Below are 23,969 nucleotides of genomic sequence, written 5' to 3'. Positions count from 1 at the left end.
AGCTGGCTCTGATCTGACATGGGGCAGCTGCTGGGCTCTGCTCACAGAGGCCACTCCTGCAGCCCCCTGCTACCACACCCTTGTCACATAACCCCAATACAGCCTTTCAGTTGTGTGATCACTTCTTGAAACTTACCTCTTGAAGAAGAAACTCAGTTCTTTAAGTTATCCCATCATTCATAAGTGCCAGTTTAATTACTTAGAAAATCAGTCAAGAAGATACTATTTCAGCAGATACTTCCGTGAGAAAACGATAATTCAGTCACATACACCTATCTCAGAAATTATAGGAAGCTGATATGTTTAGCGATACCAGCAGTATGAAAAGCTTTTAGAAAAGCTAACGGGTGTGTAGCAGTTAACGGTGTAAAGGGGAGACCCGAGTTCAGTCTCAGTCAGGTAGTTCAGACCTCTCATGCAGCAAAAGGACTAACTTCAGCAGGGCACGGGCTGCCACAGGAGGCATCACAATGTTTCATTTTAAATGGCTGTTCTTACACTGCGATCCCACAAATAAGTGCTTCAAGAGAATGATCTTCAGAACCAGAAGGAGGAGTCAGACGATAGCCAGGGAAGAAGCCTGACTGTATTAGGGGAGGGAGAGTCCTCAGTTACAGCCTGGACTGAATGAGGCCCCTTTTCACTGCAGAAGGCCTACACAGATAGCAGCTCCCTGTTTGCTGTTTGAAAGGTTAAAATTAGCAAGTTTAGGAACCTGGAAAGAAAATGGCTTGAAGCTGTGACAGGGGAGGGTCAGGCTGGGTGTTAGGGAAAGGTTCTGCACCCAGAGGGTGGTCAGGCCCTGCTCCTCAGGGCAGTGGTCACAGCACTGAGCCTCCCAGAATTCAGGAAGTGTTTGGACAATGCTCTTAGACACATGATCTGATTTTATTTATTTATTTATTTTTGGTGTGGTCCTTTGGGGACCCAGGAGTTGGGCTCAATGATCCTTGTGGGTCTCTTCCAGCCCAGATACTCTATGCTTCTATGACTCTGTGAACCTGATTTGGCTTAAAATACCCTACAAAAAGAGTGATTGTTTTCCAGCTGGGTTAGCTAACTGCATGGCTACCTGAACAGCAGTGCAGGAAAAGGTACTACAGCTTGGTGGCAGCCTGACCTTAAAATATGTATGTATACTTCCATGAAAGTGTGCTTTTGTAATCTTGGACCCATAGCTCAGGCATCTATGTGGATTTTGCATCAACTCTCTAGCCACTGTCAAGCTTAACAGAGTTCTGGGAGTCTTGCCTTACTGTTGTCATGGGATGAAAGTATTGCACATTGTGTTTAATCTTCTTTTTATGGTTGACAGGCTTCAAGGATTGTTGGTTAGACATTTATTTACTTAACCTGGAAAATCAAGAAAGAGCCTTCATTCTTGTAGGCAAATTAAACTAAAGGATTTATCTACATTTTGATTGTAGCTGCCTGCATGGGCTTACTGTTAGAGTGTTTCTCACCTGTTTTCAGAGAGAATATGGCTGTACATTTCTAACTCTTGTATAAAAATTAAGAATAGAAAATAAAATGGTTTTGGAAGGTTGAAGTGGTTTTGGTATTTTCAGAAACAGCTTGAACTTTTGTAAATTATCACCTTAAACTGATTTTAGAGTTTACAGACTAACAAAAATGTACTTGGTGGATGAATGTATATCAGTATTTTGCATTTTTCTTATGGAAGCCATGAGTATATACCATAAGAAAAGTATGAGTGGCTCTAAGGGGTTTGATTATCAGGAGTTAAACACCTGCATTTTTGTATACCATTAAAAATGAGATGCAGTATTTGCTTAGCTTCTTGATTTTAAAGGTGGTGGGTTTTTTTTTGCTTTTGTTTTTGAAAGTTACCACTTTGTTTGTTTGTTTGTTTTCCTGAGACCCAGTGATTTACAGGTTTTGTTTTGTTTTGTTTTTAATGAAGCCTTTTCTATGGAATTCCCTTAGAGCTGCTAAGGTATGTAGTTCAGTGACAGCGCTGTGAATGTTTTGAACTTTAAGGTCTCTGTGTTCCTTCTGTTTACTCTCCTGGAGACCAAACATAGATTAAACTTAGCAGGGGAGAATTCCCGCTGAGCTCATTTTGCTCCCTGGACACAGCAATGTATGTTCTTTCCTCTCCTGCATTTCTCTTTGCAGTAGTAGGATCTCACTGCATGCAGCTTCAGCGGGGCAGACGCTGGTGTGGGAGAAGAGGGCATGCATAGGGTATGTCCTGCTGCCAATATGCCTGTTATTGTCCATATTGGATTTTTCAGATGGGACCTTGCAGTATGTGAAACTTGAAGTTTGCATATTGCTCAAAAGAAAGTGGCAAAAAGATAAGTGGGAAGGAAAGCACCTGCCCTTTTTAACAGGTAGACCCACAGCCTTGATTTTGCTGTTTTTTTTTTTTTTTGAACACTCTGATCTGCTTAGATTGGAAATCAGAGTTACTTGGCTCCCTCATGGGTAGGCCAGCAGGAGTACTGTGGCACTGGCATTGGACTGTGGAGAAGAAACTGCTCGCTGCCTGTCTGTGACTGTGATGTCTCAGCTGCAGATGCTCTGACGCAAACTAAATGTAAAGACAAATCAAGGGCAAGGAAGAGAATTAGGAATTCTGTTCCCAGCCATATTTGCATTTTGAAGAATGATTTATTCAGGAAATGCTGTGATGCTGAGATGATTCAAGTGCTAGCTACTCACTGCCTGAAAGAATAACGAGAGAAACTTTGGGTCCCTGTTGCAGTTCTTCCAGCAGTGGCACTGGAAGCAGGTATGCAGCAACACTGACAGAAACTCCAAGGGCAGGACCACAGAAAGGAAAGGAAAAGGGGGGCTTCCTGGAAGTGTATGCCTGGGCCTTGCAGAGTGGCATGGTGCACAGGTGTCTAAGCTTGCCTCTGAAGAGATACAGATTGCTAAGGCTCATCCCCTGCGGCTCTGCTCTGCTGCAACCTCAGCTGCAACCTCAGCCTCAGTGGTTGAGGTGCCCAGCTGAAGGCTGCTTTCACCTGCTCCAGAGGCACGGCTTCCAGGAGACTCTTCCCTTGGCAGCCACTATGGCATGGCAGGATTTTATTCAGAGCTTTGTACTGTCTTTCCCAGCATCATGTTTCTCAGCGCTGCACGGGCTGGAGCTGAATGTATTTTCTTTTGTTTTGGGTCTTGTGCAGAAGCAGTTAAGCTTTAGATCATGTTGCAGATGCACGATTGCGATGCATGGGGAGCAGGAAATAATGGTTTATTGTTTGAAGCAGCAGTCAAAAACCCCATGCTCGGAAAAAAAAAAAAGAAAAGAAAAATAGGTTGAGGTGGTACATAGTCACATTTACACACATGTGTGTCTTGGCACAGGGTCCTAAGCAGAGAGAAATACCAGTGGCCCCAGAGCACTGTGAGATGGGGCAACGCACTGCCTGCCACTGGATGCAATGAGCATGGTAAGCGCAAAAATTGTTAGAGAAAAAGGTTTAAATGAAAAAAATCTCTCCGGGCTACTCAACACCATGCTGCTGCATCTTGCTGGAGGAGGGTTCACAGAGTGTGATAGGCATGAGGGGTGTCTGCTCTGCCCCCTCCTTGGCCACCCTGCAGCCCTCCCTGGGGAGGTGGGGTGGGCAGCTGCTCCATGCCCCCCATCCCTCCTACACTGCTCTGCTTTGTAAAAATAAGTGGGTAGTTTAAAACCAGTTATTGCTTCTGAACGACGAGAAGGCTCCTTGTCAGCTCTCCTGGCTCCTCCATGAATTGAAAACAGTATTTCTGTATTTCTAAATCAGCCGTGGATGCAAACAACATCTCTGGCCATTTTTTTTGTGTGTGTTGCCAGTAGCTCACAAACAGGAAAGGAAAAAATCAACCTAAGTGCTCTCGCAGTCTCCTGTGCGTTACTCGCTGGCAGGTGCTATAGACCAGTACTTGGGCAGGATCCAGGCGGCTGGGATTGTCAGAATAAGGAAGAGCAGCCTTAAAACGACCACAGAAATGCAGTACTCATCACAGGCAGGTCTGTCCCAGGCTGGATACCACTTGGAATCACCTGGAAAGAAAACAGATCACTGGTTTTTAAGTGTAACTGCGCCGAGGGCAACAAATTGAAGCAGAAACATCTGTGGTACTTACTAATGACTTTGTCACGCTCTGTGTTTCCTGGAGAGAGAAAAGAAGTGAATGTAAGCAGGCTTAGACATTGTAAATAATTTGATCTAAACAAAAGAGAAATAGCTATGAGCCTGACATTTTTTTTGCTGCAGATTTGCTGCAGAGAGCTTGGTCATGTCTTGCTGACTGCCCCCGCTAGCGACTGGCATAGTGAGGACTCAGCTCTGAGGTACACTTCACAACGTCACTTCTTTGTTATTTTTTCCCAGTGATTATGTTTAAGAACTGCAGCCTGTAGCTGATGTCAAACTATCCCATCAATCAGGAACCCCCTCTCCTTCTTGTGATGCTGTTTTAACACCTTTAATATCCCTGAGCACCACTGCACTCGTGGCTTCTGATTGCATTTTCTTTCAGACTGCGTTTGGGACAACAGTATCCCTGCTGCCAGTGCCTTCTGTGTGCTCCTTCTGCGTGTGCGTGTGGAGGAGGGGGGGTTGTCTACTTACGACACAGCCTGTCGGCACACTGATCGCCCTTGCATTTGCTGCATGCTGCTCCCGTCTCGTAGGGGTGCCAGCCGTAATTCCCTCTGTGAAGGAAAGTAACACTGCTCTGAACCTGCCATCAGGAGGATGCCAGTTCCTGCTGTTCATTTGCTTTTCAGCTTGGGTTTTGCTTCACTTGCGTTGATGGGGAGCAGTTTTTTGGGCTGCCCTCCCTGACCACCCCGCTCCCCCCTAGCCCTGGATGTACCCAAGTTCCCGGGATGCTCCCTGCAGATTTCCCCAGGCAGCCAGCACCCATGGCAGGGCCTTTGTGCTCTGGCAGTGACCTTCATGCTCTGACCCAGCAGGGCTGGGCAGCTCAGGACCTAGGCAGGATCCTGCCCTCACATGCTGGGAGCTGAGGCTTGGCAGGCGTTTTCACAGCCTCCGTGTCTCTCCATGCCCAGGGCGGGATGTGCGGGATGCAGGCAGTGCTGGATGTGACACAGCCCCATTTCTTGTCACACAGCAGCGTGTTTGCAGTGTGCTCACCCAGCTCAAAATCCACTTCTAATGGAAACACCTTGCCCCCAGAGAGCGGCCTGTCTGCTCTACTTGGTGCTACTGCTGGCCAGGCTCCTGTCCCCTTCCACAAGGTCCATGTCCACACAGGGGGAGCAATCCAGCACCATTTCTGTCTACATTTAAGCTGGTTTTTGACTTTGCTGGCATTAATTAGCCAGAGAAGTGTAGAAAACATCCATCCCAGTTGCAGCCAATATACATATGAAGGTCCACTGGATAAACTTCTGCCTTGAGTAGCCCCAGCCTTGTGAATCCAAGTATGCTAAAGCCCAGCCTGCAGCTGCAAGCACTGCACACTTCAATATTTAACCAAACCATTGACCTGGAGGTTTAATTCTGCAGGCAAATGTGTAAATATTTTTAGACTCTGGGCCTGCACCTTGGCAACTGTCTGGGGCCACCTTGGCACTGAGAAGCAAGGGAATAGTTTTCAAATGATCACTTAGGTAGGCTCATTTCAGTATCTTACATTTTACCCTTTCTACCAGTGCCACTGCTTTTTAGCTACAACACATAGCCCCTGTTTAGTGAAAAAAGTCTGCCTGGATAGAGGTGTGCATCTTTCTCTGTTTTGGGGACCCATAAACACGTGAAAAATGGGCTGACCCGATCAAGCTGCACATTGTGGGAGGGAAGAAGGGGCAGAACCCAACCCCTGTGAAGTATTTGTCATGGAAAAGCTTACGCCGGCCCGTAATTGCAGACGAAGTGTGCTGCATTGGTTCCCGAGAAGTATTGCACCGTGGGACAGAAGTGGACAGCACAGCCAACCTTGTAGCTTCGAGCCCAAACAATCTGAAAAGACAGACACAAGCATCAGTGAATGAATATCTGCTTTAACATCTGAAGCATGAGGGAAAAGCCCTGCCCTCCTCTGTGTCACACAGCAAATGGGCTGAGGAGCGCTCCTTGGGCAAACTTTGCAGAGGAGAGCAGCAGTTTATCTCCATGGAAAATGTTGAACAGCCTCAGATCAAAATCCAGTCCCTAGAGGCCCGGTTGCGAGCAGCCCTGCTCTCTGATAACCGAGGTTAACAATTGCAGGGTTGCGTGGCAGTGGCACTCCCATTCCTCTCTTTGTCCTTTCTCTTTGGGAGTAGTGGTTAGGAAAAAAAAGGTTAGGAGAAGTGATGCTTGCGGGAGCTGCAGCCATCTCATTATGTGTTGGCAGCACTCAGCTGTAGCAGAAGTGCCCCATGTGTCCAAGCTTGATGTGGGCATTTCATCAACCTTTGGCATGGCCCGTAGTGCCACACGGAGGCAGTCTGCCCAACGGGGGACCTCGTCCCACCACACACTGCAGCCCACAGCCACTGCCGCTTCCCGGTTTTTGGCTACTGCTTGGCTAAACCCGGTCATCTGATGGCTGTCCTGTTTTCTTCCTGGAAACAAAACACAACTGGGGTATGTAAAAAAATTAAAAAAAACGCAGTGACTCTTTTCCTCCCTAAAGTGGGGATGTAAGAACATCTCATGCATACAGGCACAAAAAATCACTACAGCACTTGGTTCATTGAATCTTGGGGAGAAATCTAGAATTTCTGTGTCCAAATGGCAAGGCTGGTTCTTGGTTCAGGTGGAGAAGTTCAATGCCTACCTGTGTGTAATGGCCGCACACTCTCGTACAACTATTAGTGGTGTAACTGTAGTCATTGACCTCTTTGTACCAGGAGTTGATGGCTCCTTCCACGGAAAATATTGAGAGCGAGCCAGTCCAGATGTTTTCTCCAACAGAGGTAAACCTGGGGTGAGTCTGCCCTGGCTCTTTGAGGTACGTGTTATGTTTAAACTGGCATCTCTTCGCCCAAGCTTTCGCAGTCTTCGCCAAATCTGGATCCCAACTCTGCAAGATAAAGACAAGTAAAAATGGCTTGGGTACCTTAGCAATGCGGTAATGCAGAGCAGCTTCTGGAGCAGCTGGGGCTCAGCAGTGTATGTGCTGCGGGTTAGTCTGGTTTTTGCTTCTGCTGAGACAATTCTGCATGGTGAATTGGCTTGCAGGTTTGTGTCTATTGGGAATTTTGTCACTCCTTAAATGTGGGGAAGATTTTGGGGTGGTGGGTGAAGCTGACACTTAAAATGTTAGTGCTGAATTTGTATTTGTGGAGTCACTCACTCGCTTGCTATCCAGTCCTACAGAGAGCTGTTATTTAAGCCATTGAATTATAAAAATGTCTTTTGTTTGCACCAGAGGTGTTGTCAGATTCCTCTGGGTTTTCTCATGCACTCAACCTGATTAAACAAACACAGTGCTGTGCCTGCTAGAAACGCAGTGCCACCACTCTGTGCCTGTAGCTCTAGCTCAACTTTGAGTCATGAAAACTAATTTGTTCAGTCCTGCTGGATAATTTTGGATTTTACTTTTTTTTTTTTTTAATGAAAATTCCTTATTTGTCCTTCTGTGTATGGATTAAAATCTCTCAGTTGCTTCTGCAAATAATAGAACCACTAGAGAAGCCGTCTTGAGTGGATCATTAATGGTGATAGAGGAAAAGGACTTGGAGGTTTTTAGATTTTTTGTCTGTTTTACCTAATATAGCTTTTTGGTACTGAAGATGTCTGAAATAATATGTATTAAGTTTATGCTATCAATAAGTAATTAAAATTCGCAAGATCACATCAAAATAGATCTACAGAGATTTGAAAATATTTTGTAGCCCGTCTTCCATTTCTCCCTACGGCAAACATTTGGGATGGGAGTTTTCCTACAAAACTAACACAAAAATAATTTGCCTAGAAACACGGTATATGGAATATGAAAGGTAAGCTTGGGGGCAGAGGGTCTTAATTCAAGCGAACAGCTGATAATTCCTTAGATGATAGCTTTTAAAGAGGGTGAACAAAATCTGGTGTTGTTCGCAAGTTATCTTCCAGTCCTAGCGTTTCTGCAAGTCAAGACAGAGGGTGCAGTTTACATTTTGGCAATGCTGTGAGGTCATAAGAAGAAGACCACAACGAAAGCTGTATGGCAGTGATTGGTGGAACTTAGTGCTCTCCAGTCTTGTTTTTCAGATTCTGCTTAAGAGTCTGCACCCTTCTTTTCTCCTTCACCCTGTAGCAGTATTAATAGTAACGACTCAGTGTAAAGGTACTTTTCCTTTTTTGTATGAATGCTTTGCTTCAGCTGGCTGAAAAAGCAATGTGCAGAGATTTACAGTCTAGAATGATCTTTAGTTTAAGTGTAGTTTTAATCATAGTTTGCTTACAAAACCACATTTATCCCAAAAGATTGCACTAAACTCCATGAGGAAAAAAGCACAGGAAAGGGAGGTTTGCCTATAAATATCATTGCTGTTTGGGAAAATAGTAATTGGAGGTGGGTGTTCTTCAGGAACCATTTTTCAGTTTTGGTTTTGTAACAAAGACGAGTTGTTCATTGATTTAGGGAAGGAAAACTGATTGTATGACCGGTGAAAAGTGATGCAGGAGCAGCCACTGTTGTGAAAGCCTTGATGAAAGCAGTGAGGATCTTTCTGCTGGTTTTGAAGAGCTTTGGAACAGACCTAGACAGTGCTTTAGGGGGCTGTGAAGGGGTGAACAGGGCTCATATTTGTCTGGTTAAAAAAAAAAAAAGTAGATCAGTATTTTTAACAACTGTATTACAACTGTAGCTGTTTGGGCTTTGTCGCTTGTACTTAAAGGAGTTTCTGTCTAGTATTTTCTTTTAAAAAATATTTTTTTCTGAAAGGTGGAAACGCCTTGAGTTCATATTCTCCACTTTTACGTATCTAGGTGGACAGTTATCTACAGGAAACAGAAGTTTCTTTTTTCTCTTGTCATCTTGAAAACAAGTCATTTTCTTTTCCTCTTTTTTGACATGCTTTAGTAGATTAAAAAATTAATATACATGCTGTTTTCAATTCCAATACTTTTACTTTCATAATAGATTTGATCATACATTTTACTGCTTTCTCCACATCAAAATACTCCTGGGAGAGGTCATAATCAAGACTTTTTTTTGTGTTTTTTTTTTTTCTTTTTTTTTTCCAGTGATTTAAATGAAAGCTACCATGACTTTAGTTCTTGTTTTATTTGCTCTTTTTTCCCACAAATTTCAGATCTTCTACTTTTCAAAAAGATAAACCAATATACACTGGAAATTTGGGGTCAACACTGTAAAGGCTTCCTAATGCCCCACTAAAGAAATCTGAAATAAAAAATACATCAGAAGAGAAACTAAATTGTTTCCTGTCAGGGTTACTCGATCTCGCTAGCTGCTCGCTTACACCTCCCTAACGGGCACTTCTGTTTTGGTGTATGACGGCTAGAAATGTAAATGGAGCTGGTTTTGAACTTTGTTTTAGATGTTGCTAACTGTGGATGGGGTTATGTCCTCTTCTGGTGGTGGCCATGTGAGATGACGAGAGGGGAGCAAGAGGAGAGGCCAGCATTAGGACAATCATTATGGTCCAGGCGAAAGACCTCTGTCCATTATCCCAAGAAGAAACCTCATATCTCGAGCATTACCCAACCAAAGCACAAAAGGTGGTGGCTGTTACAAGAGGCAGCTCCCAAGCTTCTGGAATTGAACAACGCCTCCCACATCAGACAGGGGTGAGCTTCTCAACCCGTAAGCCAGCTTTGTGCATGCATTTACAGCTTCCTCCTTCCCACCTTTTTCCAGCACTGGTGCCACAAGCCATCTTAAACACGAGGTGGCTACTTCCAGAGACTGGGCTATGTTTTGAATCACTACAGATTATCTTTTGCACTGTTGGCTGCAGAGACAGATGGGCACTGTGGTGCAGGACCTGATGCCTTCAGCCCCCACCGCTGCTGCGCTTGTTGCATTTGTTTTGGCTTCCTCTGCACCCCGGTGCCTAGGAACCACTGCTAATAGCTCTCTGCTGGCTCAGGCCGTGAGAGATTTGCAGAGAAAGCTAAAGCAAAACTCTCCAAAGCCATTTGGCAATGTTCTCCTTCCTCGCCAACTCTAGTATGAAAGGTTGTGCTGAGGTCTGCACATAAATCACACCCTGGGCTGTTGAGCTGCGATGCCTTGGAACGAGGAGGCTTTTCACAGAACCAGCTACAGCACCAGGTTGAAATCTCGAGTTTCAAATAAAGAAACTGAGCCAGGCAAAACTATACACATGCCCAACCCTATAAAGCCATCTGATAATCAGAGCCTTATCTGCTTTAAAAAGGAATTGCTGCTATGACTCCAGGAGATTCTTTCTTTTTTTTTTTTTCTTCCATTTTTTAAAAAATATTTGATTACAGAAATCATCTTTAAGAACTTCAAACAACACAATGATTAATGTTGCCCGCTTGCACGTAAGCTGTGAAGATCCCCTTACCATGTAAAGCATGTTGCTGGCTTGCGGGCTCACTCCAGACCGGAATCTGTTATGCTCGCTCACACATTTCTGAATAAACTCAGCATCTCCAATATCAGGCAACGTCTGTGGTGCATAGGAGCCAGAGGAAAGGCAGAAACGCAGTAAAGCCAGCACGCAAGTGAAAAATCTGCTCGTCATGATTCTCAGCCTCTGGTCTTCCAGCTTTAAGAGCAGAGTAGTTCAGCTGTGTAAAGTGGATTTGACTCCACTGGCAGAGTTTTGCTTCGAAGGCTTTTGGGCTGGACTTATCTTAGCCATGGTAATTGAATACGGCGTTTGTCACAGGAAGTGAGTCATATTTCAGAGCGTTGCTATGAGAATAAGGAAATTAAGCTGCAAGTTCACTTCAGAGCTGTAGAAGCTTTGTCTCTCTCTCTCTCTTTTTCCTTTTCTATTTCTTTTTCTTTAATTCTGGTGAGCAAGCTTCTTCTCTCCTAACTTTTGGCTTATCATTGTTTTGGGTTTTGTCCCTTTCCTCCCACCCACAGCAATCAAAACATGTTGCGATAAAGTTTTGGATAATTTTTCTGGTTTTCATTAAAACAGCACTGCTGTTAAGGCTCCTCCTCTGAGCCAAAATGCAATGAGAAATAATTGATGTGAGCTGTGAGTTTTACTCTAGCATGAGCAATCATTGTGGTTGTACATTGATTTATCGGAGGGGTAAGTTTGGTTGAGAACGACAACTTAAAACATGCTGCACTTGCTGATGGGTTTCTCCTGTGACCACGCATTCGTGGTACATATTGCTACCCATTTTTCCTTCCAGGCGTTAGTTTAATCACTCCCCGTGACCTGAGCACCAGGCAGAGTTGGGTGCCATGAAGCTTGGTGCTGCCTTGTGCCTGGTGCCCAGCACCCACACCAGGCTTCACAGCCAGGAGGAGGGAGCTGAAGTCCCAGGCACACCTGCCCAACACTCCCTGCCCAGACTCACCACCCTTTCCTCATGCTGCCTTTAACTATTGCCTCTCCATCAAGTTCAGGCTTTCTCCTGTGGTCCCAAGGCTGCTTACAGGCAAAAAGGCCTCCTGAGGGAATCACGTGAATGAAACACGGTGCTCAGAGCTCCCCTGCAGACCACGTCTGAGAGCAGGAGGAGGTGGGTTGACCCCGGCCAGCAGCCAAGCACCCACGCAGCCACTTGCTTACTCCCTGTCCTCAGCAGGACAGGAGGAGAAAGCAGGAAGAACAAAAGTGAAAAAACTCATGGGTCAGGATAAAGACAGCTAAGTAGGTGTGGAAAGAAGGGGGGAAAAGTATATAAACAAAAAAACAAGGGATAGAAAGGCAATTTACTCATTGCCCCCACAGTCAGACAGATGCCCAGTCTCCAGGCAGTGGCCACTTTAGAAGCCGCTTCTGCCCCCTTCTTCCTCTACTGCTTTTTATTGCTGAGCATGATGTTATATCATGTGCAATATCCCTTCTGACAGTTCAGGTCCTGTCTGTTAAAGGCAAACACAATAATTGTGGTTTTTTTGTTGTTTGTTTTGTTTTGTTTTGCTTTGTTTTTAAGGTCTTGATGCATAATTTTGAGAACATTATTTTGTTAAGCAAGCTATTTATTCCTTAGTAACTAGATGTATATATGTATATTCTCTAAATCTTTATTTAAAGCCTTTAATTTAAAACATTACTTATCTCTTAGCATAAAAGATGGCAGCAGACAAGAACTGACAGTGGTGAAATTAACCGTGAGTTTTCTTACATTGTGACATTTTGCTGCATATCATGGAATCACAGAATGGCTGAGGTTGGAAGGGACCTCTGAAGATCAGCTAGTCCAACCACCTGCCAAGCAGGATCATTTTATTCTGTGTGATGTTATGCACCTTCAGGGCTACATCGTGGCCAAGAATTTGAATCACTGTGTTCTCAAAACATTAGGACTAAGATAAAGGAGGAGAAACAGCTTTAAATATTAATGGCACAGTTGTGCTTTGCTAATTTCAGCCAGTACCTCTTAACTTGAAGCATGACTTTCACAACAGGGTTTGTTTCCCTTTACTAACAAAAGTGTACAGCAACAATAGGTGGTTGAAGGCTAAAAAGTCTCTAAAACAAACCGAATCCATCAATGGCTTGGGCTTTTTTAATGAGGCTGAGATCTTCATTCCTGAACCAGAATCTCCCCTGAGCCCATCTCATGCTTCCTCCCCCACTTTTCCTCCTTGCTCCCCGCTTCCCCTGCCTGCCAGTTCAGGGTGGATGTTACCTACTCTGCATTTCAGGTTTTGTAACCATCTCACATCCTAAAATTAAGCTTTCCCCATTGACATGTCATATTCATCCTTGCTCTGCCAACCTACTTTGGCATTCTCCTAGCTACAGAGGATAAAGCTTGACTGCAAGAGGAGCACAGAATAGTACAACCAACAGTAGCACAACTTTAATGGAGAGTAACACACACAGTCTAAGTGTAGTAAAGGACAAGCTTTATTCTTTCTGCTCTTAAAAAGGAATGCATACAGTTAAATCTCCACTGTCTATGACAAATTATAGTTGGGATAATTCAAAGTTAAAGGAAATGAGTTATTGCTTCTTTTGGATCCAGAGTGCCCCTTCAGACAAGTTTTTGTGAAGCCTTTCCAGAAGGCTTAGTATATGCAGTAATGTGTTGTCTACACGGTGCTCCCAGCAATCTACGCCTGAGCCAGAGCTAAGAGGCTCTTACAGAAATAGAAGCCATCCTAATAAACTACATAACTCTATGCACTGCCATTTAATCCTTTCCCTGAATGCAGAAGCAGCGCTTTCTATGGTGGATAAACATCACAAATATAATGGAGAAATAACTGAGTGTTTTTTTTAAATGTGTGCAATTCTCTGAAAAAGGTATAGTGGTGTGATCACTATCAGTATCTTAAATGATCATTACTCATATATAAATGCGTGTGGAAACCACTGCTGTACTAAAAGAGTACCTACAGCGCTCAGTACCAAAAGCAGCGGCCTTAAAATCAAGACACTAAGACAGTAGTGGTCGCAAGAGGGACGCGGCTGCCCAGCTGGGGGGGTGTGGGCTGGAGGCCTGGGGGGACGGGGTTTCGGTGGCTGGGGCTGCGTGTCCCCGTCCGGGTACCAGTTGGCATAACCTAAAAAACAGTGAAGAAATAGGTGTTAGAACCTGTCCAGCTTAGCCACACTCCTAGGAAAGCAACGAAGAGCAATTGGATACGTACTTAACAGCTTCTCACGTTCTGCATTTACTGTGGAGAGATCAGAAAAAGGACATAAATGTGACTGTCACTCATTGATGTTTCTTAACATAAAAAGGTATGCCAGTGCTGCTGCCTGGCTGATGGCAGCGGTGCTGCCAGCCGGTGTCGTAAGCATCTGGCAGTCGGGAACTCGGTCAGCAAGGGGGCTCCCCACTGAGGTGGGGTTAGTGCTTTTTATTGAGCAGGAGGAGAGGCAGAAGAGAAGCAGCTGAAATGGGAAGTATTTGTGGCATGGGGAGGAGGGAAGTAAATAAAAATGAGACACAAAACAAATTTAAGTAGTTAGACAGACAAATCTAACTACAAAATCTGTCAGAGAAACAGACTTTTACTAAGAGCTTTGATGCATTTGCAGGATTGCACATGTGCCCCTACTGAAATTGTGATTTGTCCTATAGGAGAATATGGTAAAACTGGTTCTAGGATCTAGCTCTTAAAAAGCTCTCTTCCTCCTCTCCCTCCCCCTAGTCTTTGTGATGCTTCTAGTTTTTCTGTGGTGCATTAGCTTGTGACTTCAAGATGAGTCAGCCAGGATATCACAGAAGGAAATAAGAATACCAAATGCTCAATTATTTCTACAGCTAAAGCTATCTACTGCCTGGCTAGTAGAGAATATCTCTATTAAACCTCTGTGCAAAAGTCATATTTAAGACATTGTTGAATGCTTTTTACTCTCTGATTATTTAAAACACTGTTTCTGACTAATCTGGAACTAGGTGTAAGGACAAAAGTCCACAGCTGCAAACTGTTGTGGAAAAACAGGCTTTCACTGTGTGCTATTTCAGAAAACTGTAGAAGTTAGAAATAGGTGTCTTTTTCAATACAGCCTGATTATTGGTTCCAAACTATATATATATATATATATATATTCTTTTTTTTTGGAAAATGTGATAGAAAATATTAAAAAAGAAGGAAAGCAGAAGTTAAATACACTATTTCTTCTGGGAGCGGGGGGAAGAACCAGATGGGAATATTTGTGGGGGATATTTTAGATTTGACTTCTTGGTCAGATAAAAGACAAAAAGTAGTCTGATATTTCTCTTCTTTGGAAACTCTGTTTTCTATCTCTGGGAGCCTTAAAAAAACAAAATATCCCAATTAATTCCTTCGTATAGTATTCTAACCAGGGTTTAGTCCCATTGGTCTGTGGTGGGCTACAGACCCACTATGTTTTTAGTGCATTTCTCCTCTACTGTATTTCCACTGATAACTGTGATGCTTTTATCTCCCCAGCACTTTGGTCTTACCACAGAGCTTGTTCACACACTTGTCGTTATTGCATCTACTGCATGGTGGTCCCTCTTTATAAGGTTTTGTTGGGTAATTCCCCCTGCAGAACAGAAAAGCAATACTTTGTTTGATCTGTCTTTGGAAAATCATTTAAATACGTGGTTTCATCATATTGCTAGAATAATTTACCATAGGAAGCTATAATCAGGGAAAATAATTTTATGCAAAAAATTGATCATTATCATTATTTGAAATTCCTCTTGGGTCAGACTAAAGCTTTCACTGACATGGGGAGGCTTCTTGGGTAATACTGTACTATTCAGAATAAGTATACAGGAATCTGCCTCTAGCCCCTCTTTACCCACATGTACTTTAAATTAACCTGTAAAATTTATGTCCAGAAATCACAGGGCATGGAATAAACTAGAGGATTGTCTTCCTTTTATCATAGAATCATTTAGGTTGGAAGAGTCCTGTAAAACCATCTACTCCAACCATCAACCTAGCACTACCAAGTCCATGACTAAACCTTGTCCTTTAGAGCCACCACGTTCACATTTCTCTTAAACACCTCTATGGACGGGGAATCCACTGCTTCCCTGGGGAGCTTGTTTCAGTACCTAGCCATCCTTTCCACGAAGAAATTATTCCTGGTCCTTAGTCTAAACCTCCCCATGGTGCAACTTGAGACCATTTCTTCACATCCTATTACCTGTCACCTGAGAAATGAGACTGACACGCTCCTTGCTACATCCTCCTTCCAGGCAGTTGTAGAGAGCGATGAGGTCTCCCCTCAGTCTCCTCCAAACTAAACAACGCCAACTCCCTCAGCCTCTCCTCATGAGTCTTGTTTTCTAGTCCCTTCACCAGCATTGTTGCCCTTCCCTGAACATATTCCATCAACTCAGTATCTTACTTGTAGTGAAGGGCCAAAACTGAACACAGTACTTGACGTGCAATTACTTCTGCAATTAATTCAATTGCACCGTTCCTACTATTCCTGCAGAGACTGAACTCAAAACAGATTTAATTTGGCAACGCTTGATGATGGTGAGTGCCCTCAGCCTGAACCTGATCACCTGCTTTCTTAGAAAGGGATTTTCTGCAGCCCAGACTCTGCCCAGCACCTTATGCTCTAAACAGACAGGGGAACCGCTAATGTGGACATAGCTTCTTCAGAAATTTGTTACAACTGCTCCTGCTGTTGGTAACATCTGATACCAGGTCAGTTATAGATTAGTTAAAAAGCAGAAAAATGAAACCCCAAATGCCATAATTGACTTACGCTGGCCCATAGTTACAAACAAAATGTGCTGCTCTGTAGAGTCCTGGAAATTTTTCAACTGTATGGCAGAAGTGAACTGCACAGCCAACTTTGTAACTCGTTGCCCAAACGACCTGAAGGGCAAAGTGAAATATGTGATGCACCTGTTCAAGGACTCAGAAAACAACCAGAATTCACAGTATTGAATCAGAAGGAACTAGTGGCTGAACTGAAGGATCTTGTGGAAGTTTAAAACAGCCAATGCAGGAGCAACATCAACAACCCAAACTGCAGCAGAGACCAATGTCTGACTTGAGACCATTAGGTGGTTTTGCACTTATTACCTGGCTCCCTTGGAAACGTGACATTATCAGGGGGATAATCCCTTTTAACCATTAGTGAACAGAGGGCTCAGACACTTTTGCAGCTCAGAATATATTTCCAATCTCATCCAGCACTAAACTGCAGGGCAAAACAGCTGCCATAATTCCTGTTCCAAAGCAGTCTGGTCTAAGCCTGCACTTTTTCTCTGAAACCATTACATTTATAAACCACTAGGCATATAAAAAACTCACCTGGGTATAGTGACCACATATGCTAGTACAGCTACGGGTGTTGAAATCGTAGCTCCTGAATTCATTAAACCAGTCATTCAGAGCTGCAAGCACAGAAAAGATGGTGGCTGTGCCAGTCCAGATGTTTTCTCCTACAGAAGTAAAATTGGGGTGCATCTTCTGTGGTATTTTAAGGTAGCTGTTGTGCTGAAACTTGCACTTCTTTGCCCATGCTTTGGCAGACTTAGCTAAAGCAGGGTCCCAGGACTGTACAAAGGAAAGAATACATAATAGACATAATAACGCTGAAAACAAACAAACACACAAAAAACATAATAACACTGCATTGCAGTGACTTAGTTGGATTCAAACAATTTTAAACAGAAGATTGCAAAGATTTCTTTTCCCCTGACTCCCACTGAACTGCATTCAGTTTCTTTCCGTCTTTTCAACTCCCATAGCAAATTTTTTCTTCTTCTTTCTCCCTCAGATATTGCTAGACATGTAGTATCTACCCCTGTCCTGTGGTATCTGACTTGTTACAATGCTTAGAGCTGGACTGCAATGTTTAAGCTCTCAGGTCCATGAGGAGACTAGTTTGTGAGACTTACAGAAAGATTTTATGCTGCTGGATAACTAGGCAATAAAATAGCAAGTCAAACTCAGCATACACAAATACAAGTTAAGGCACGTGAGGAGGAAAAAGAATTTTGACTTGGTATTCATGACAGATTTGGAACTGACTGTTACTACTTGTAAATCAATGCTTAGTAGTAGTATAAAAGGCAAATAAAGTATTACAAATTCCTCGAGAGGGAATGGAGAATGAACCCAAATATATAAGTTCACCACTGAAGAAGTCCTGTTAAATACTGTGTGCAGTGCCTCTCCTTAAAAAGGGACACTAGAACTGGAAAGGGCACAGAGAATATAGGGGATCGTCAAATATGAAGGATGCTCTGTAGCTTTCTGCGGAGACAGCTGAATGTCTTGTGTGAAGTATGTAAAAAAGCAATGATTACTTGCTCTTTCCAGCACAAAGATCAGAGACTATCAAATGAAGCTAGCAATTAGCAAGACCAAATCAAATGCAAGGAGATTTTTACATATCATGTAGTTAAGACTGCAACTTTGCTACAAGATATTAAGGGTGATAAAAACTTGCATAGGCTGAAAAAAGTCATGCAAGAAAAACCCATCACAAGCCTTTAAATAAAATGTAGCACCTTTCATTCAAGAGTTTCTGTATATTTGTCCTTCCAGGATTGCACGATCTTTGGTCTGAGCAGCTAAATTTACTCCTGCTTTCTAGCATTCTAAAGCAAACTTTTTTTTTTTTTTTTAACAAAATGCCAAGAAATTAACATTGTGAGTAGTCTGACTTTTACATCATTACTGTGAATTTCCTTTCACAGAAATTATATCAGGCTGCAGTTGTGCATTTAACTTCCTTTCCAGCTAAGTGGCACTGCTGGAGGGCTCAAAGTAACGACGTAAACTGACTGCGTTTACCTCCCCCAGCTATCTCTCTACCTATTCCTTACATATTCCATTGAGCAAGCTGAGACCTATCCATGGCCTGCTCTGATATCCATTATGTTATATGAAGATCTGTTTTACAGCCCAGACATTAGTATCCCTACTCTCCAAACAGCAAATGTTACAGCAAAGGAAGATGAGGTGTCTATATGGGTATCTGGGCAACTCTTTCTTCAATACGTATTCTAGATTGGAAGACACGGGGTGAGGTGCTAGATTTTCAATAAGCCCTGTTGCCTATCAGGAGCTTTTTAATACCAAGCAGCTTCCCTGTATGAAAGCTGGACTAACATAAGGAAGATTACTGTCCCTCTTTGAAAAAGGTAAATGAAATGCAGAGAACTAAACATTATGTATATTTTTGGTAATACAGTCCTTTGCTATGGCTGAAGTTTAGAGCAGCAACCTGTCCCCAAACAATGAATCTCCTTCCAATTAGTAAGACAGAACAGTACTGTGAAAATGAATTGCTTTCCTATTTCCTAAGAAGAACTATCGGATATAGCACAGAAATCATTGACAGAAAGGGAAAGAAAAGCACAGAGCAACTGGAGAGTAAGGTGGGCTAACTCAGCAGCACCATCTATATTAATATTCAAACTGATCACAAACGCCTCCTTACCATGTGAAACATATTGCTGGCTGGTGGATTTGCTTTGGATCGAAAGTTGTTGTGAGCACTCACACAGTCTTCAATGAACTTTGCATCTTCAATGTCAGGCAAGGGATATTGTGCATACGCACGGCAGCAGGCAAAGAGATCCAGTAAGAACATGGCAGAAAATAAAGACGTGATTTTCATAATTCTTCGATGCTTTCAGTATTTTTCTTAAGTTTTTAAAAGAAATATCCCTTAGGCGGAGATAATGCTGCTAAGCAGTTTCTCTGTAGTCCTCTGGGTGTGGAAGCACTTCAAAGTGTCAAAGCAACAGGAAGTGGAATTGCTTCACAAGGTAGACAACCATCTGACATCACTGCCGGCCGTCTGAGGGCAAGCTGTGGAACACGCATCTGCCATGCCTATTGCCAAGGGGTAATGCCACACATAAACTTCTGCCTTTTCTTTGAATGCGTTCCATCCTGGTTGAATGCCAAGCTGTTCTGTGGCTGTAGGTCTTATCTGAAGAGGTGCTGCGCAGCAGCTTTGCTAAAACTTCTGTCAACCATAAAAACTGTAGCTATGACACAATACAGATCTGCTGCTCAGGTGCTTTTCCTACAGCACAGCTTAGTCATACCAAGTCAGCTGCAATTATTTTGTAGAACCTTTCTTCCATTTCAGAGTTACTCTAGGAATAAATAGAATTAGGGAAAGTGCATGTATTAAACTTTGTGTCCCCCCCAGGAGAAAAAAAATAAAATTTTTTCCTAAGCAGCAGTTTGCTGTGGAACCTTCTAACCCTCTGGTTTGGTGTGTAGCAAAAGTATGACATAGAAACCCCAGGCATGAGTGAGTGTGTTGAGTCTCACCTTCACTAGCCACCTGATTATCTAATAGGCTGAAATTAATGGAAGAGCTTGCTGTGCTCATGTAAGGAAAGCAGCTCTAGGATTACCACTCCTGATGTAAATCTCCAAGACCGATCCCTTTCTGGTGTAGTAGGATGGGCAGTGCTGGAATTTATATTCTCACCAGCTGTTCTACAAGCTGGTTAATTTAATTTAATTTTTTCAAACCTGTAGCCCCCCAACACCATCACATTTACATCTATTTATCCCCTTAATGGGAGACATGCAAGTATTTCTCTCTGTGAATATGTATGGATGTTAATGCATTACTAACTCTCTGCAGCCTCCTCTTAGCCCTGCCATGATTTGTTGGCTGATTTCATGAAGGTAGGACCAGCTGCAGGAGGCAACAGTGTGGGCACCTTCTGAGGTTCTGGATCTTTTGGGAGAGAAACAAAAAGGGGACCTACAATTATTTTTGTTGGACAGGCTTACCACAGCCCTTACAGAGGGGTCCTCACAGCAGAGGCCAATGGGATGTTCAGCACGGCTAAGTGCTGGGTCCTGCACTTTGGCCAAAACAACCCCATACAGCGCTACAGGCTGGGGGAACAGTGGCTGCAGAGCTGTGCAGAGGAAAAGGATCTGGGGGTGTTGGTCGATGCTTGCCTGAACATGGCCAGCAGGGTGCCCAGGTGGCCAAGAAGGCCAACGTCAACCTGGCTTGTATCAGGAATAGTGTAGCCAGTGGGACCAGGGAGGTGATCGTCCCCCTGTGCTCTGCTCTGGTGAGGCCGCACCTCGAGTACTGTGTTGAGCTTTGGGCCCCTCACTACAGGAAGGACATTGAGGTGCTGGAGCGTGTCCAGAGAAGGGCTACAAAGCTGGTGAAGGGTCTGGAACACAAGTCCTGTGAGGAATGGCTGAGGAAACTGGGGTTGTTTAGTCTGGAGAAGAGGAGGCTCAGGGGAGACCTTATTGCTCTCTACAACGACCTGAAAGGAAGGTGTGGGGAGCTGGGGGCCAGCCTCTTCCTTTCACAGATAAGTAGCGATAGGACTAGTTACTGAGGGACTGGCCTCAAGTTGCACCAGGGGAGGTTTAGGTTGGAAATGAGGAGACATTTCTTCTCTGAAAGAGTAATTAGGCATTGGAACGGGTTGCGAAGGGAGGTGGTGGAGTCACCGTCCCTAGGAGTGTTCAAGGAAAGGTTGGACGTGGTGCTAAGGGACATGGTTTAGTGGATGATATTGGTGGTAGGGGGATGGTTGGACCAGATGGTCTTGGAGGTCTTTGCCAACCTTAATGATTCTGTGATTCTCACCAATAAGCAGCCCTCAGAGGCACAATAGGCTTGGACAGAGAGGGATCAGGACAAGATTTGTCTTTGCTTCCTATTTTCTTTTACAATAGTTTCCAGTGCTTTGAAAATCTCCCAGAAAGATCACAGTGTAGTGGGTTTACATGGCAAGGTTTTGGTACTGGGAGGCCATAGGGATGGCTTCTGTGAGAAGAATCCAGAAGCTGCCCCATGCTAGATAAGGGACCCACTGCTGGCCAGAGACAAGCCAATAAGTGATATTGTTTGCGCCTCTGTGAGAGCAGATTGAAGAAAGGAAAAAAACAAAACAAAACAAACAAACAAACAAACAAAACTGTGGCCTGTGGAGAGGCCCCTGGTGGAGCAGGCTGTCCCCCTGCAGCCCATGGGTCCCACACGGAGCAGATCTCCACGCTGCAGCCCGTGGAGGAGCCCCCGGTGGAGCAGGTGGATGTGGCCTGGAGGAGGCTGCGGCCCATGGAGAGCCCCCGCAGGAGCAGGCCCCGGGGTTACCTGTTCCCCTGTCAGTGGGTGGCTGTGGTTTCATCTGCCTCCAGAACATGTATGTGATGGTCATGACCTCACCTACATCTAATAGATCCACCTGTTACAATTGCCACCTGGTGTGCTGCTACCAGTGCCAAGGTCCCTCATCTAGCAGATGGAGTTTCTATTCTCATCTGCTGTCTTGTTCTATCCCAGAAATGGGGTGTAGGCATTGGCAAGAGTGATGGGGCCCTCACCATTATGGTCAATGGTCCCCTCCCCTCCTTCTAAGCTGAACATAGACGAAGGCTCATCACCTGCTTGTCCCTTAGAAGTTATCTTGACTCTTTGCTAAGCCAGGGCTAACTGACTTCAGTTTACTGACAGTTATTAGCTGAAAACGCACAGGAAATCTGTAAGAATCTAAAGCTTTTGCTCAGCTAGACTTAACATAAAAACATGACTATATTACATTGACAAGCAATTCATACTTAAATTATTAGCAACGTAGTAAAATTGCACCATTAATTTAGCAATCCAGTGATCTAGCAGTTTTATATTTGTGCAGCAGAAATGTTCTGCTTGGAGGCTGAAAATTGAGACCTTTTTGAAGCATAAAAATTTGACCTATGCAGGGTAGTGCAGGTTGTAAGACCATAGAATCATAGAATATCCCGAGTTGGAAGGGACCCACAAAGATCATCAAGTATGAACTCCTGAAGATGCTTTCCTGGAGAAGATGACTCTGGCTCCACCTAGTGATTACGTCTATAATTAAAGTAGAATTGCTGTCTGCCCATAAGCATCTAGAAGTGATGTTTTCATAAAAAAGAATTATAATCCTTCAACCCATAGCATAACTGAGCAGAATTGTAACGCGCTGCTTGCTGACCTCTCTGAACGGTCTGCGGGGATGCCATATGGACCAAAGTACGAGAGGTTGCTAGTTCTTAACCTTGTGGTGCCTACCTCCTGCCAGTCAAGATGGCCCTTTATCACATCTTCTTTGGCCTTCAAGCACAGCCTGTTTCACTCTCTCCTTCCAACCAAAGCATAAGGGACGTGTGATACATCCACCAAAGGCTGTCTCCTCCCTTTGGTGATAGCTCTGCTGAAAACTGAAGGACGAATAGGCAGTGATAATGCTAGGGAAGACAGTGGTCTCCTGAGTGACAAGTACTGACGTACATACGCCTGAAGGGAGGGTGAAAGGAAGATGGGGCCAGGCTGTTTTCAGTGATGCCCAGTGACAGGACAAGAGGCAACGGACAGAAATTGAAACACAGGAGACTACACCTGAACATCAGGACAGACTTTTGTCTTGTGAGGGTGCCTGAGCATTGGCACAGGCTGCTGAAAGCGGTTGTGAAGTCTTCCTCCTTGGAGATACCAAAAGTCATCTGGACATGGTCCTGGGCAACCTAGGTATCCCTGCTTGGGCAAGGGTGTGGACAAGGTGACCCCCAGAGGCGCCTTCCAACCTCAACCTCTCTGTGATCCTGTCATTCCTTGATGGAGCTGAAGCTCCACTGGCTTGTGCACAATGAGGGATTTTGTATGATCTCAACAACATAGATACAGGAAGCTTGTTATAGAGTACATGTGTATGCCTAGCTGTGCTGCATCTCTGGTTATCTCTTTATTTAATTTCAAGGTGCTAAATGAGAAGATTCAAAAAATAAGGCTTTTCTGCTGTTCATTGTACGTTAATTTTCTTAGGATAACACCTGAAATAGTTGGTGCATGGCAGTAGCATGAAAATGTGTACATTCAAGAACCACTACAATACTATTGGAATATTACTGAAAAATACTCAGGAATCTCCTGACAGAGGATACAGAAAACCATTACAGTCCACCTCCATGCTGTTTTTAGAAAAATGTGATTTGGAATGAACTACCTTCTCAGCCACACCTAGACTTCCTCCCAAAGACATTAGGGAATTAGGCAGAGAATGGAGCAAAGTATTTTTTGTGTGGACACAAGAACCATCACTGAGGATGGTAACAGCCTATCAGTGTGTGGTTATATCCTTCCAGTGCCTCACAATACTGAGCCTATAGTTACACTAACTTCTCGGTAGCAAAGTATAATAGAATACTAGGTCATCCAAGCACATAATTTTGTATTGCAGGTACTAAGCAATCTTTTTCTTACAAAGTTTGAAATTAAGCTTTACAACCATAAGAAGCCATCTAAATAAGGGTTTTATCTTCAGAGACCTAACTTTCAGGTAAAGCAATGGGAAGAGCTGCTGCTCAGGAACTTTCATACTGTGCAATTTTGTATGTAGGAGTTGTCTATTTATGGTCTTAGGTATTAGACTCCCAGATTTGAGAATGTAACCCAAATTTTAAATAAAAAGCTCATATATTAAAAGTCTGTTCTGTGTTTGAGTAAT

At 43.7% G+C, this 23,969-nt stretch overlaps 2 protein-coding genes across 3 annotated transcripts; both read right to left on the bottom strand.

The window, feature by feature from the left end:
- Positions 1 to 3,205: 3,205 nt before the first annotated feature.
- On the bottom strand, positions 3,206 to 10,866 carry LOC308200674 (glioma pathogenesis-related protein 1-like). Its single transcript, XM_080606799.1, has 6 exons — positions 10,460 to 10,866; positions 6,757 to 7,002; positions 5,845 to 5,954; positions 4,596 to 4,678; positions 4,108 to 4,134; positions 3,206 to 4,024 (listed from the first exon to the last, which is right to left on the bottom strand). Exons 1-6 carry the CDS (start codon positions 10,637 to 10,639, stop codon positions 3,873 to 3,875), a joined length of 798 nt encoding a protein of 265 aa, XP_080462925.1. The 5' UTR covers positions 10,640 to 10,866; the 3' UTR covers positions 3,206 to 3,872.
- Positions 10,867 to 12,918: 2,052 nt separating this feature from the next.
- Positions 12,919 to 23,187, bottom strand: LOC308200665 (glioma pathogenesis-related protein 1-like). Of its 2 annotated transcripts, XM_080606777.1 has the most exons (7): positions 19,783 to 23,187; positions 18,935 to 19,601; positions 16,795 to 17,040; positions 16,241 to 16,353; positions 14,973 to 15,055; positions 13,687 to 13,713; positions 12,919 to 13,599 (listed from the first exon to the last, which is right to left on the bottom strand). In XM_080606777.1, exons 2-7 carry the CDS (start codon positions 19,112 to 19,114, stop codon positions 13,379 to 13,381), a joined length of 870 nt encoding a protein of 289 aa, XP_080462903.1. In that variant the 5' UTR covers positions 19,115 to 19,601; positions 19,783 to 23,187; the 3' UTR covers positions 12,919 to 13,378. The 2 variants fall into 2 exon arrangements, with proteins under 2 accessions (XP_080462903.1, XP_080462902.1); XM_080606776.1 differs by having other exon boundaries at positions 18,935 to 23,187.
- Between the last annotated feature and the right edge of the window lie 782 nt (positions 23,188 to 23,969).

This window comes from Anser brachyrhynchus, assembly GCF_964034855.1.
Source record: "Anser brachyrhynchus genome assembly, chromosome: 1".
Taxonomy (NCBI): domain Eukaryota; kingdom Metazoa; phylum Chordata; class Aves; order Anseriformes; family Anatidae; genus Anser; species Anser brachyrhynchus.
The sequence above is the reverse complement of the archived record's forward strand: the minus strand, read 5'-3'. Positions and strand labels throughout refer to the sequence as shown.

What these genes read in the sequence shown, in the direction of transcription:
- LOC308200665 (XM_080606776.1), bottom strand. Translation starts at nt 19,114, where the DNA reads ATGAAAATCACGTCTTTATTTTCTGCCATGTTCTTACTGGATCTCTTT. An exon ending in GTGTGTGAACAAGCTCTGTG is followed by an intron (nt 13,714 to 14,972) that starts GTAAGACCAAAG and finishes ATCTCTCCACAG; the next exon opens with TAAATGCAGAACGTGAGAAG. An exon ending in AGAACGTGAGAAGCTGTTAA is followed by an intron (nt 13,600 to 13,686) that starts GTACGTATCCAA and finishes ACTGTTTTTTAG; the next exon opens with GTTATGCCAACTGGTACCCG.
- LOC308200674 (XM_080606799.1), bottom strand. Translation starts at nt 10,639, where the DNA reads ATGACGAGCAGATTTTTCACTTGCGTGCTGGCTTTACTGCGTTTCTGC. An exon ending in CCAGCAACATGCTTTACATG is followed by an intron (nt 7,003 to 10,459) that starts GTAAGGGGATCT and finishes TTTATCTTGCAG; the next exon opens with AGTTGGGATCCAGATTTGGC. An exon ending in TGTGCGGCCATTACACACAG is followed by an intron (nt 5,955 to 6,756) that starts GTAGGCATTGAA and finishes CTGTCTTTTCAG; the next exon opens with ATTGTTTGGGCTCGAAGCTA.